The 12,163-nt window shown below is 35.7% G+C and overlaps 1 protein-coding gene across 6 annotated transcripts in view; it reads left to right on the top strand.

Moving 5' to 3' along the window:
* Nucleotides 1-12,163, top strand: part of ank2b (ankyrin 2b, neuronal) — a 96,413-nt gene that overhangs the window by 55,442 nt on the left and 28,808 nt on the right. For 5 of the 6 annotated variants that reach the window (XM_046850871.1, XM_046850874.1, XM_046850872.1 and 2 more), the window contains 9 exons: nucleotides 524-678; nucleotides 6,981-7,192; nucleotides 7,354-7,558; nucleotides 7,921-8,017; nucleotides 8,125-8,353; nucleotides 8,566-8,691; nucleotides 8,808-8,930; nucleotides 9,598-9,630; nucleotides 10,382-10,403. In XM_046850871.1, the coding sequence (XP_046706827.1) occupies nucleotides 524-678; nucleotides 6,981-7,192; nucleotides 7,354-7,558; nucleotides 7,921-8,017; nucleotides 8,125-8,353; nucleotides 8,566-8,691; nucleotides 8,808-8,930; nucleotides 9,598-9,630; nucleotides 10,382-10,403 (1,202 nt within the window). The remainder of the gene's footprint in view (nucleotides 1-523; nucleotides 679-6,980; nucleotides 7,193-7,353; nucleotides 7,559-7,920; nucleotides 8,018-8,124; nucleotides 8,354-8,565; nucleotides 8,692-8,807; nucleotides 8,931-9,597; nucleotides 9,631-10,381; nucleotides 10,404-12,163) is intronic. The other variant, XM_046850876.1, reaches the window with a different exon arrangement.

A 12,163-nucleotide genomic window follows, 5' to 3' on the forward strand; every position in this document is an offset into this window, starting at 1 on the left:
TGCCAAATGCCGTAAATGTAAATCAACAGAGGCTAGGTAACTTTATGCTACCTATGAAAAGTTATAACTTGTGTTCATATAACAAGCTGCCCAACTCATGGGCGTCTAAGTCCTAGCTTAGGCTAAAAAGGCATCTATCATGTTTATATCTATGGCCATACAGTTTCTGTAGTTATTTTGTGTTTAAAGAGACACAGCTACTGTATACTCTTTACCTGTAAATTGCACATTATTTCACTTTTATGTATTGTATTGTTGGACTGCCTTCAGATGATTTTGTGTGCTTTCACAATAGCACTAAAACATCTAAAATGAATGGTACATTTAGTTCCAGTTCTATCTGTGTTTGTTCTACATTTGTGTTATATCTTGAGTTTGAGGTGTATAACTTGTGTTTCAGTTCATGTACAATCTACTAATATATAGCTGGCATATAATTAATGCACAATGACATTAGTTATCCTCCAGTTATCTTTTTGTAGAATACAATTTGATTAAACCCATTTTTGTGTAATTGTTTTAGCCCAGTAATTGTGGAGATTCCACATTTTGCTGCTCTGCGGGGGAAGGAGAGAGAACTGGTGATCCTGCGCAGTGAGACAGGAGAAAGCTGGAAAGAGCATCAGTGTGAATATACAGAAGAGGAACTCAATCAAATCCTTAATGGCATGGACGAAGGTGGGCTTCTGACATCTGACAGCCTTGTGTGCACATACACATTCAAAAAAGTATTTGCTTCTTCTTGTCATCTCAAGTGTTGCATCCATATCTGAACTTTAAAAATGTAAATAAGCAGCAAACAGTGAATTAAGTGATGCTTATAAGGCGATCAGTACTAATGAGTGAAAGTCAGTGGTTGAGGCTAAAGAACTTAGGAGGTGTTAATCACATGTTTAAGTCTCTAATGGAAGTTGATTTTACCAAACAGTAACCAAACAGTTAATAGCGTGGAGATTAAGTGTACTGTAGAGTGTTTTCAATATTTAGTGAGACTGTCAACAGTCATTTTTATTGTGCCCATGTGGTAAAATCTATAGCAGTTTTTAGTCAAAATTAAGACTGTCCATGTGGGGCCTTTCTCAGACGCAGCAAGCAATTCTTAGGTGATGGGAGCTCCAAAAAGAAGTGGAGCATCAGGCAGGCCAGGAGGGCAGAAGAATTTAGGATTACTGGCAACATATCAGGCCACACAAAAAATATATTTAGCTTGTTAGTCCAAGAGAAATGAAGAGGCAGAGACATGGAAAGGGGAAAGAGGAGAGTAAAAACAGATTATTAGGTATTCTGTTGCACAATGGTGATTTAAGAGGATATATTTTGTGTGAAAAAGTGCAAGTAGGTGGTTAAAATTTCATAGATATGAGAGACATGAAAATAACACAATGTGCTAATGCACTTAATTCCCATGAACTCTTCAGATTTACACCTTTACCATAGCTCATTAACAAAAGGATTGACCAATGCAGAGGTTTACAGCCTAGCTTTTTTATGCCAACCTAGATTTGAACCTAGATCCAACCAGTGGTGGACTAAGTACGCAAAGCATGTACTTGAGTAAAAGTACAGATACAGTGGGTAAAATATTGTTCCAGTAAAAGTAAAAGTGCAGGTGGATTCCTGACAGTTAACAAACATGTACTGTACATTTTAATAGCATGACTTCATCAAACAAATCGCGGCAACGATGTTGTGTAAAAAAACCCTCCAAAAACACGTGTATGCACATTCTCATTTATTAACGCACATCATGTACATAAAGAAATTTCAAGCACGTTAATATATTGCCACCATATTGATTTTCGTTTATCTCGATCATCGGTTATCTCGATGCTTTTTGGCGACCCCCTAGGACATCGACATAACCGGGTTCCACTGTATAATTATATTAATTATTTATTTTATTGATTTATGAGTTTATTATTATAGAATTTTATTTTATATTTTATATATATTATATTATATTATTATAGACATTTTAAAATATATTATCATGAGCTTAAAAGCTTCTTTTCAACGAAAAGATTGCGCAAATAAGGCCACAAATGTTTCAAACCAACCTGCACACTTCACTGCTGTCACACTGTCCTCATACATGTCCTGCACCACCCTCACATATTTCTCTGACACACCTGACTCCCTCATACAATACCACAACACACAATGCAACTTCTTCTGACCTTCTCTTTACTTCTCCATTAACATTCTCAAAGCAAATAATGCGTCAGTGGTGCGCTTCTTCAGCATGAAACCATACTGTTGCTCACAGATGGTCACTGCTTCTCTCAGCCTGGCTTCCACTACTCTTCATGGTGTGACTGATCAACTGTATTCCCCTGTAGTTACTGCTGGTCTGCACATCTCCCTTATTGTTAAACAATCTTGTTAAAAGCTACACTGCCATTGCTGCTAAACATCTCCATGCTTCTACCGGTATGCCACCTGGTCCAACGGACTTTTTACTCTTCTCAGCATTCCACAGTACTGAGGATAATGCCTCTTTTGGGTCTCATAAATGTATTACAAATTTTCTGTAATAAGTTAAATGAAAAGTTCTTCCCTAAAGGCCATGATAACTCTAAACACAGGTGTGAGATCTCCCTCTTGTGCTGGAGTAGCATAATAATTGTTCTGTTAGGGTGGAAAACAGAAAGTGATTACACTAGCCCTTGCATATCTAAAGACTTGCCCAATAAACCTGTAGGTCAGGAAAGAAAAAAATAAAATAGCATATTTCTTCATCTATAATAGTGATGTGGATCTGAAGGAATTTCTGCTTTTTGGACAAGAATATAATGTCATTCACAGAGGTGGGAAGTAACAAAGTACAAATACTTCATTACTATACTTAAGTAGATTTTTTCGGTATCAGTACTTTACTCCACTATTTATTTTTCAGACAACTTTTTACTTTTACTCATTACATTTTTGCACAAATATCTGTACTTTTTACTTCTTACATTTTCAAAACAGACTCGTTACTTTAGTTTTAATCCATTGATTTGGTGAAATATAATTTTTTTATTTTCACTGCGTGCCGATTTCAGCCGAACAACCGATTTCCTGTCATTGCGTTCAATCCACTGGTCAAGTCCTGACTCTCACTCACCACAGAAGGCAGTAAGAAGTTTGGGGTTAATGTGGATGAGACAGAGGGAGTCAGTGATGTAAACATGACTGAGAACAGACACATTCCTGATCATCATCATCTTTTCTGTGCTTGTGTTCTATATGTGGATCTTCAGCCTGGCTGTCAAAATGGCACGAAATCTTTTCCTTTCTTTACTTAGATATAAAATAAATAAATTACCTCCAGATAAAAATATTTTTAATCAGTAAAATTTTGTTTTATTTCTGAGTCTCAAATTAAACACCACAATCCGCCATGATTCTCACAATGTACTCTGGGTGGCTTTTGTGGGTTTTTCCCTCATAATGGCGACACAAACTTTCATTGTCATTATTGATTGTACAGATAAAAACAATACATCACAATACAAGTTTCCTGACTTGACTTGAAGAGGTGCATTTTCTCCAGTATCACCTCATTAACTGTCCGTGTGGAAACATAGCAAAGGCTCTAAATGATGTCCACACGACTCTGCACTGATATAGACTTTATATTTAATCACTGTACATATGCTTACATATATATCACATGCTGTACATATGATACATGGTTAACACCTCCAAGCTGCCAGTTTTGGGCACCTGAGCAAGCCGTTAACTCACTACTGCTCATTTAGTAAATGAGATCATTAAGAGTCGCTCGGGATAAACAATTCCAACAGGAAGTGGCTATATCTCGCTATCTTTGTCTCTCTATTTTCTCTATCTAATTGTCTCTGTGTCTCTTTTAGTAAATGTCTCTGTCTCCCTGTATATGTCTCTCTCTTGCTGTCTCTCTATTTGTTTCTCACTCTTTCTAAAGCTGTGTCTGTGTCTCTTTGTCTTTGTCTCTGTCTTTCCTGCTTATTTACATGTCTAACAAAGTTTTGAGTTTTGAAGTAATGCCATTAGTGATCTATGATGAAAGACTTCCTTGGTTCGATTCTTACCTCTAGTTTCATATTGAACAATATAAGAAGTTTTTAAAAACAGAACAATGAAAGATCATTAAAATTGGTTGCTGGCAAATCATGGTATATCAGTGGTGCAGGTGTTGGAGATGTGGTTCTTGTACCTGAGTCACTTCTCATAGACTTCGAGTTACTGAGAGAATGTACAGGAAGGAGAGGTTTTGACCCTCTACCATCATGATCTAAGAGAAAACGCTGGTCTCCTAACTATAGAAAAGCGAAGAGTCCAATAAGCAAAGGCTTGTTTGCCTCTCCTGTGTTGGTGTAATGGTCAGTGAAGTGGTCGCTGCTATCTGACTCACCCGGTTCGATTCCTACCACTTAGCTTTCCTTTAAATTGTTTTAAAAGTTTTTAAAAAGAACCAAAAAAGGTCCTAAAAATCAGGTTCTTGCAGGAGATCCTGTGGCTCAATTGGAAGAGCTTTACCTCTGGGTTGAGAGGTTGCCGGTTCAAACCCCGGCCAGGGCTCAAAGTTAAGAGTGTGGACGGTTCTGGTGGCTGTAGTAAGGAAGGTGTCAGAAATGGCTGCATGGACGGTTGGCTGTGGTTTCGGAGGGTGTATCCTGAAGCAGGGGGGCAATATCCGGGCATCTGCCCCCCCGTGTCTGAGTAGCTGAAAACAGGGGCTTATGAAGCAAAAACGTTCAAAAAAGTATTGACTTAGTTTTGCATATATAGGGAAAAATTTTGCCAAAAACCTATCACCCACACTTTTTCTGAGGCTGTGAAGCAGCCAGTATTCACAGCCTTCATTTACAGTCAACTACCTCATTGCTCACCAAACACTACTTTCCACACAGCTTACCCAGTGTGGGGACAAGCCAGATTCGAACCAGCAACCTCTGAGCTCAGAGGCAAGGCTTTTATCACAAAGCCATCAAGTCCCACAACGCACCTTCTTTTTTTAGAGGGTTTATCGTTTGTTTCAGGTTTAAAAGCAAGAAATTCAGACCAGACAGAAACACAGAAAGCAGGATTCAAACCCTGAACCCCACCAACAGCGAAATACCCGTCTTAACCCACTGAACCATCGGGAACGACCAGCTGCGATGATTGTTTAGAGCAGGTCTATCTTTTCTTACAAAGCATCAACACAAGAATATAATGCTAAAGACAGACATAGGAAGCAAACCCATGACATGACTAGCAGGGACAAAGCAGGAATCGAACCCTGATTCACACCATTAGGAAGGCACCAGCATTAACCCACTGAACCATCAGGAAGGACAAGCTGGGAAGCTTGTTTAGAGCAGGTCTATCTTTCTTTTTAACCCATCAAAACAAGAATATGAAGAATATGAAGAAAAGAAAATATGAAAATCAGGAATTTAACCTACCTCATGACTAGCAGACAGAAAGCCAGGTTTGAACCCTGACCACCAACATTAGCAAAGTACCAGCCTTAACCCACTAAGCCATCAGAAAAAAATAGGATGGGAAGCTTGATTAGAGCAGGTCTATCATTCTTTTCAAACCATCAACACAAGAATTTAACGGTAAAGAAAGATTTAGGAAGCGAAAACAGATGTACGTAGCACAAGTTGAACCTACATTGTAAATAACAGGAAGAAAGCAGGATTCGAACCATGCTCTCCACCACTAGCGAGATACCAACCTTAATCCATTGAACCATTGGTGAGGACAGGCTAGGAAGCTTATTTAGAGCAGGTCTATCATTCTTTTCAACCTATTAAAAACAAAAATATATCGCTAAAGAAAGATGTAGGAAGTGAATCCTGATCGTGACTGGCAGACAGAAAGCAGTATTCGAACCCTGAACCCCACCAAAAGCAAGAACCCTGATTTAACCCACTGAACCATCAGGGAAGACAGGCAAGGAAGTTTGTTTAGAGCAGGTCTATCTACCTTTAAACTATCAACAAAATAATATAAAGCTAAAGAAAGATAACCTACATCGCAACTAGCAGGATTCAAACCTGATCCTCACTATCAGCGAGGCACTAGCCTTAACCCACTGAACCATGGAAGAGATCAGACTGAGAAGCATGTTTAGATGAGGCACAAGCCTTAAACCACTGAGCGACCACTGCTGAAAAGCATGTGTGCTTTTTGGAGGGTTCATACTTCGTTTCATGCCAGCGCAGTAAGAAAGGAGGCATGTAGGAGTGGCTTTAAAACCTTATCACCAGCGTGGACTATATTAAGGACCATGTTCAGGCACAAGCCGTAACCCACTGAGCTACCACAGAAGTGCCTTTTTTTTGGTGGAGTTATCTTTCATTAAAGGAAAATCAAGAAATCAATCCAACACAGAAAGGACAGAATTAAAATGTTTTCAGAGGGGACAAGGTCCAGAAGTTTTATTTACCAACACAGCAACCAGCTCAACCAGGAATCAAACTCTCAAACTCATCCTTGTGGGGATACTGACATTAACCCACTAGGCTATCTAATCTATCTAATCAATCAATCAATCTATCTATCTATCTATCTATCTATCTATCTATCTATCTATCTATCTATCTATCTATCTATCTATCTATCTATCTATCTATCTATCTATCTATCTATCTATCTATCTATGATGTGAGGTCCAGTTAACAGCTAAAACAGGTAGCAGTAATAACTACTTTTTACTTAAGTACATGTCAGAGCCATGACTTCTTTACTTTCACTTAAGTAAAAATGTTTAATCAGTACTTTAACTTTTAACAGAGTATTTTAAAACATGAGTATCTGTACTTCTACTTAAGTAAAGGATGTGTGTACTTTTGCCACCTCTGGTCATTCATTATGGAATAAAATCTATTTAAATTTGCTCTTTTCAGTTGTCCATAAATTATGCATTCTTTAAGTTTGTGGCTAGTTTTTATCTGGCCTACAAAACTATTTAAATTTCTTATCCGAAACCTCAAAATAATTGTATTGACCTGTATCTTCAGACTTGGATCCTCCAGAAGAGCTGGAGAGGAAGCGTATTTGCCGCCTAATCACCCGGGACTTCCCACAGTACTTCGCAGTGGTCTCAAGGATCAAACAGGACAGTAATTTGATTGGTCCAGAAGGTGGGATTTTGAGCAGCACAGTGGTACCACAAGTTCAGGCTGTCTTTCCAGAAGGTGCACTTACAAAACGCATTCGAGTGGGATTACAGGTACAGCAGTTAATTTTTACATTTCAGTTTCTTTTATTTTTATTGACATTTCAATAATTTTTTGGATTCCTTTTTTGGAAACTGGAAAATTCTCTCTGCAATCAATTGTATTTTACAATAAGATTCCTGGCATATTGTGTATATTTATTTCTCTTAATTAGGCTCAGCCTGTGAACGTAGATATGGTGAGAAAGATCTTGGGAAACAAAGCTACATTTAGTCCTATAGTCACCCTGGAACCCCGTAGGCGAAAGTTTCATAAACCCATCACAATGACCATTCCTGTCCCCAAGACATCCACTGACCCCATACATAACAGCTTTGGAGGAGATACACCAACACTCCGCTTGCTATGCAGCATCACAGGTGAGGGAGCAAAATTGTACAAGCGAATGATCAGTCATTATATTATTATATTTGGAAAAGTTATTTTATAATAGTTAGATTTAAAGTTGGAGGTTGTGTCACATGATTTTTAATATGCATCTTTACTCAGTAGGATGCTAGTCTTTTCCGTTACTATATAATATACATTGGTAAACAATAAAGAAATACATTATGGATAACATGTTTGTCTGAAAAATGAATACACTACAAAAAAGTAAATTTTACTATTTTTTATCTACTATTCAACACACATTATTATGAAATATTAATTAAAAAAATTAACAAATTAAGAAAATTAAGAACTTAGTTCCTTGTTTTTCTTCCCCACTGTGTTTAACCAGGTGGAACAACACCAGCTCAGTGGGAGGATATTACTGGAACCACACCTTTAACTTTCATAAATGACTGTGTGTCATTTACTACAAATGTTTCTGCAAGGTAGGTTTTGATTGGTAGTTTTGTGTCATTCTATTAAATATCATTCAGTTTAGCATATTTTGCATATTTCGCTGCACTTATTGTGTTTTCTAACTTTCCCTATTTAGATTCTGGCTAATAGATTGTCGACAGGCCCATGAATCAGTCAACTTCGCCACACAGGTGTATCGGGAGATCATTTGTGTGCCGTACATGGCCAAATTTGTCATCTTTGCCAAAACCCATGATCCGATAGAAGCACGTCTGCGCTGTTTCTGCATGACCGATGACAAGATAGATAAAACTCTAGAACAGCAGGAGAACTTCACAGAGGTGGCTCGGAGTCGAGATGTGGAGGTAAGGTTAAGTTCTGTGTGATCAAATGTATGTACAGCAATTTAGCTCGTGTCCTGCATTATAGATTATGAACTTTTTACAGATGTACAGTACAGAACATAAATATACAGTTCTATACTGTACATATTTCTTACAATTACTTTTAAGTTGTACAAGCCTGTATAAATCTTTAGGGCTTTAAATGGTTTTATTTATGTGATGTTCCATCAAAGGTATTAGAAGGAAAACCCATTTATGCGGACTGCTTTGGAAATCTAGTCCCCCTTACCAAGAGTGGCCAACATCATATTTTCAGCTTTTTTGCCTTTAAAGAAAACCGACTTTCTCTATTTATAAAGGTAAACTCCTAACATATGATGATGCTTGAAACCATTCATTTTTTGTAGGAGTCAGTTAAGTAGAATTTTTGTTAATATTGTTGCTGACGTTTGGATATTTGTAAATATTCTTCCAGATACGAGATAATACGCAGGAGCCTTGTGGTCGATTGTCCTTCATGAAAGAACCAAGGACATATAGGAGTTTGGCCCACAATGCTATATGCAACCTAAATATTGCTCTACCAACGTATGCTAAGGTAATTTAACCCCCAATCACTTTATAATGCACAATAGTAAAAAAAAAAAACACACACTTCAATCAACGAAGCTTCTGTGTTTTTTTTTCTGAAACATTTATGTTTATACATCACTTTTTCCATCAAATGAACTATTATATACTCAAGTTAAACGTTTGTCATACTTTCTTCACACTCATATAATAAACTATGCTTTAGTTTAGTATGAATAAAATAAACACAATGTTAAAGCATAATATTTCACAATTATATCCCAGCTGGTTATTTTTGGGCATTTAGTTAATTTAAATTCTTGTAATTATAATTCTATAATGTATGTTTTAGTTATGGTTAGTAAAATAGCTATTTGCAAGTTAATAAGGGCATTAACATATAATTACTAATTAGTAACTATAAAAAAAAAAAAGTTCAGTATGAGCATTTTAGGGTGTACAATTCTTCCACACACAACCCCTTGTATACTACACCTTGCAGGCTCTGTTGCTATGGTAACTGCTTTGCGTGCTCTCTCTCTCTCCCACCCTTCCTCTCTCTCTCTCTCTCTCTTTCTCTCTCATTCTCTTTTTCCTTACCTCTATCCTGTCCCCTGTCTCCCTTTCAATCTGTATCTCTCTCTCCCTCTCTCTCTTCATACTTCTTCTCTTTATTTGCTTCTTGCTCCCTAAAGGAATCAGATTCAGACCAAGAGCATGATGAGGAGGTAACTGTAGAGATATTTACCTCTATTGTGTTAACATCCTCACCTTTGGATGTTCTGTTTATTCAGTTGTTTAACAGATTAAAAAAATTTCCTTTTTCATTTATTAATTTGTTTGTTTACTTACAATTATTATTTTCAATTAGTTCACTTATATGTATACTGCATATATTTCATTATTCATGTCTTGGCCAGGCAAAAAAATTAATTAAAATCATTTACTCTGTAGTATTAAATAGTTTTAATTTTTATTTTATTTTTTTTAGCCAGCCATGGCCTGCCTGGAATGTTACAAAATTAACTACATACTGTATTCACAGATAATTAAAACATTTATATATATTTTGATTATTCATATGTAGATTACTAGAGCTTTAGAGACTCATCTTTAAAACAAAACAGCACATTGAATTTACAGTTTATTCATTTGTTTGAAGCTTTTATCTTTATCTGAAGTAAATTGCTTTTAATTCTTTAATTTATGGATTAAGCTCCTTGCTCAAGAGCACAGCAATGGCTGCTTAGTGTAGCCTAAACCACCACTGCATACAGTATCAAGTCGGCATGGCACAAAATATATACACAATTCATATTTTATTTAAAGAAAAACGTGTTTGTTTATTTGCCCATTGTGTTTCTCCCTGTTCTTAAGCCAACCCTTATAGTATCCTGGTTGTTTGTATTCTCCTTTATTGATGTTTCTTAATCATCAGTAGTTTATACTAATCGCAGTTGTTTTACTTTTTTTTTTCAGACTAGCGGAACACTTGAAAGATGTAAGACATTTCTTTTTCTAGTCTTAATCTGCCACTCATTAAAAAGTTTGCTTATAACCAACTCACATACACATTAACTACAAAAGAGTGTGCTGGATAAATAAGCAAATTATAATTTAGCAGTGGGAATGTGGTACTTCAAAGTATCCCATTTAACCCATATCTAGCTTGCCACAATTTAAGGATGACAGTATAATTTTTTGAAGCTTTTGCTCATTTTCCAGTTTGTCACCTCCAGGGATGTGGGGACTACACTAGTGCTCTTTTAACAGCATCATCTTTCAGGATTCCTATAAATGCAAATGCAATAATAATAGTAATAATAATTATTATAATAATAATCATGTATCTATAGTATTTTGAGTACTTTTTTTCAATTTTGTATATAAAAATGATGAAAAATCAAAATGTATTTCTCCTTTAAGAAAGAAAGAAATAAAAATAAAATAACTATTCATTTTTATTAATTTGATTGTCATTTAGTTTTTAATATTTGTTAATGAATGACACATTGTGTCAGCTGCTTATATTTACCTTTACATCCATGAGACTTGAGACTTCACTTTTTGGTTTCACAGTAACATGACAAGTAAGTTTGTCTTTTCGAATGAAGAATTGATTTTAAAAGAGAGAAAAAGTAAGAATTTATTGTAAGAGAGAAAAAGAGATGCTGGTGAGGGAATAACTGTGTATACCTGCTAAGTAATAACAGGAACTAACTTGAACTGTCAAGAATTATACAGGATTTTAGGAAGTGCTGACAAGACTTTTTCCATAAATGCTTGGTAAATGTCTCATAATAGAAAGTATCACCATATAAATTAGTATATGCTTTTTCATGTTTATAATTAGACTTAGATTAAATGGCATAAAAGCATGTACTAAATGTACTAAAAAAAGTAAAACGTGAATGCTGCTTAAAATTCCAGCAATTTCGCAATGTAAAATGCATTCCCACATCTTTGGTTTTCTCAATTTGTAAGCATTAAATAGAGTAATTTTTATGCTGTCTCCATATGAGCATGCAACATAAAAATTCAATCCATAATGTGATATTTGTGTCATTGAATAGTGTCCCATCTGCCATTAAATATTATAACAGACTGCAAAGCAAAGTAGTTTCCACTTTCCCTATAGTATAATTAATTATCTATCTATCTATCTATCTATCTATCTATCTATCTATCTATCTATCTATCTATCTATCTATCTATCTATCTATCTATCTATCTATCTATCTATCTATCTAAAGTGTGAGCCAAATATCTACATGTGCCTAGACTAAAAAGAAAAATCAATATCTTTTACAATGTATTTGTGTTACCATATATTTTATTTGCCACATTTCAATTAGGTAATATTACAACAATTGATTAGTATTTTACATATTTACTATTTACTATACTTACTATAATAGTGGGTCAAATGTTTACATATACCAAGTTGAAGAAGTGCACATGAATTGATTTTAGAAACTTTTGACTGCCTAATTGTTATAATTAAAGATTAATTGGAAGATTGCTTGTGGCTCTATCATGAGCTAGTGCCCTTTTACCCATGATAAACAGATAAAAATCCAAGTAACTTAACCAAGACCTCAAAAAAAAATGTTGACCACAACAAATCCACTTCCTCCAAACAACTGAAGGTGTTTACATGCATTTATAAATACCCAAAACTGAGTTAAATCAGTTCTGTCAGGAAGAATAGAAAAACATTCCTGCATCCAATCTATCTTCAGGATTGGGAGAAAATTGTGG

This window comes from Silurus meridionalis, chromosome 6, assembly GCF_014805685.1.
Source record: "Silurus meridionalis isolate SWU-2019-XX chromosome 6, ASM1480568v1, whole genome shotgun sequence".
NCBI lineage: Eukaryota > Metazoa > Chordata > Actinopteri > Siluriformes > Siluridae > Silurus > Silurus meridionalis.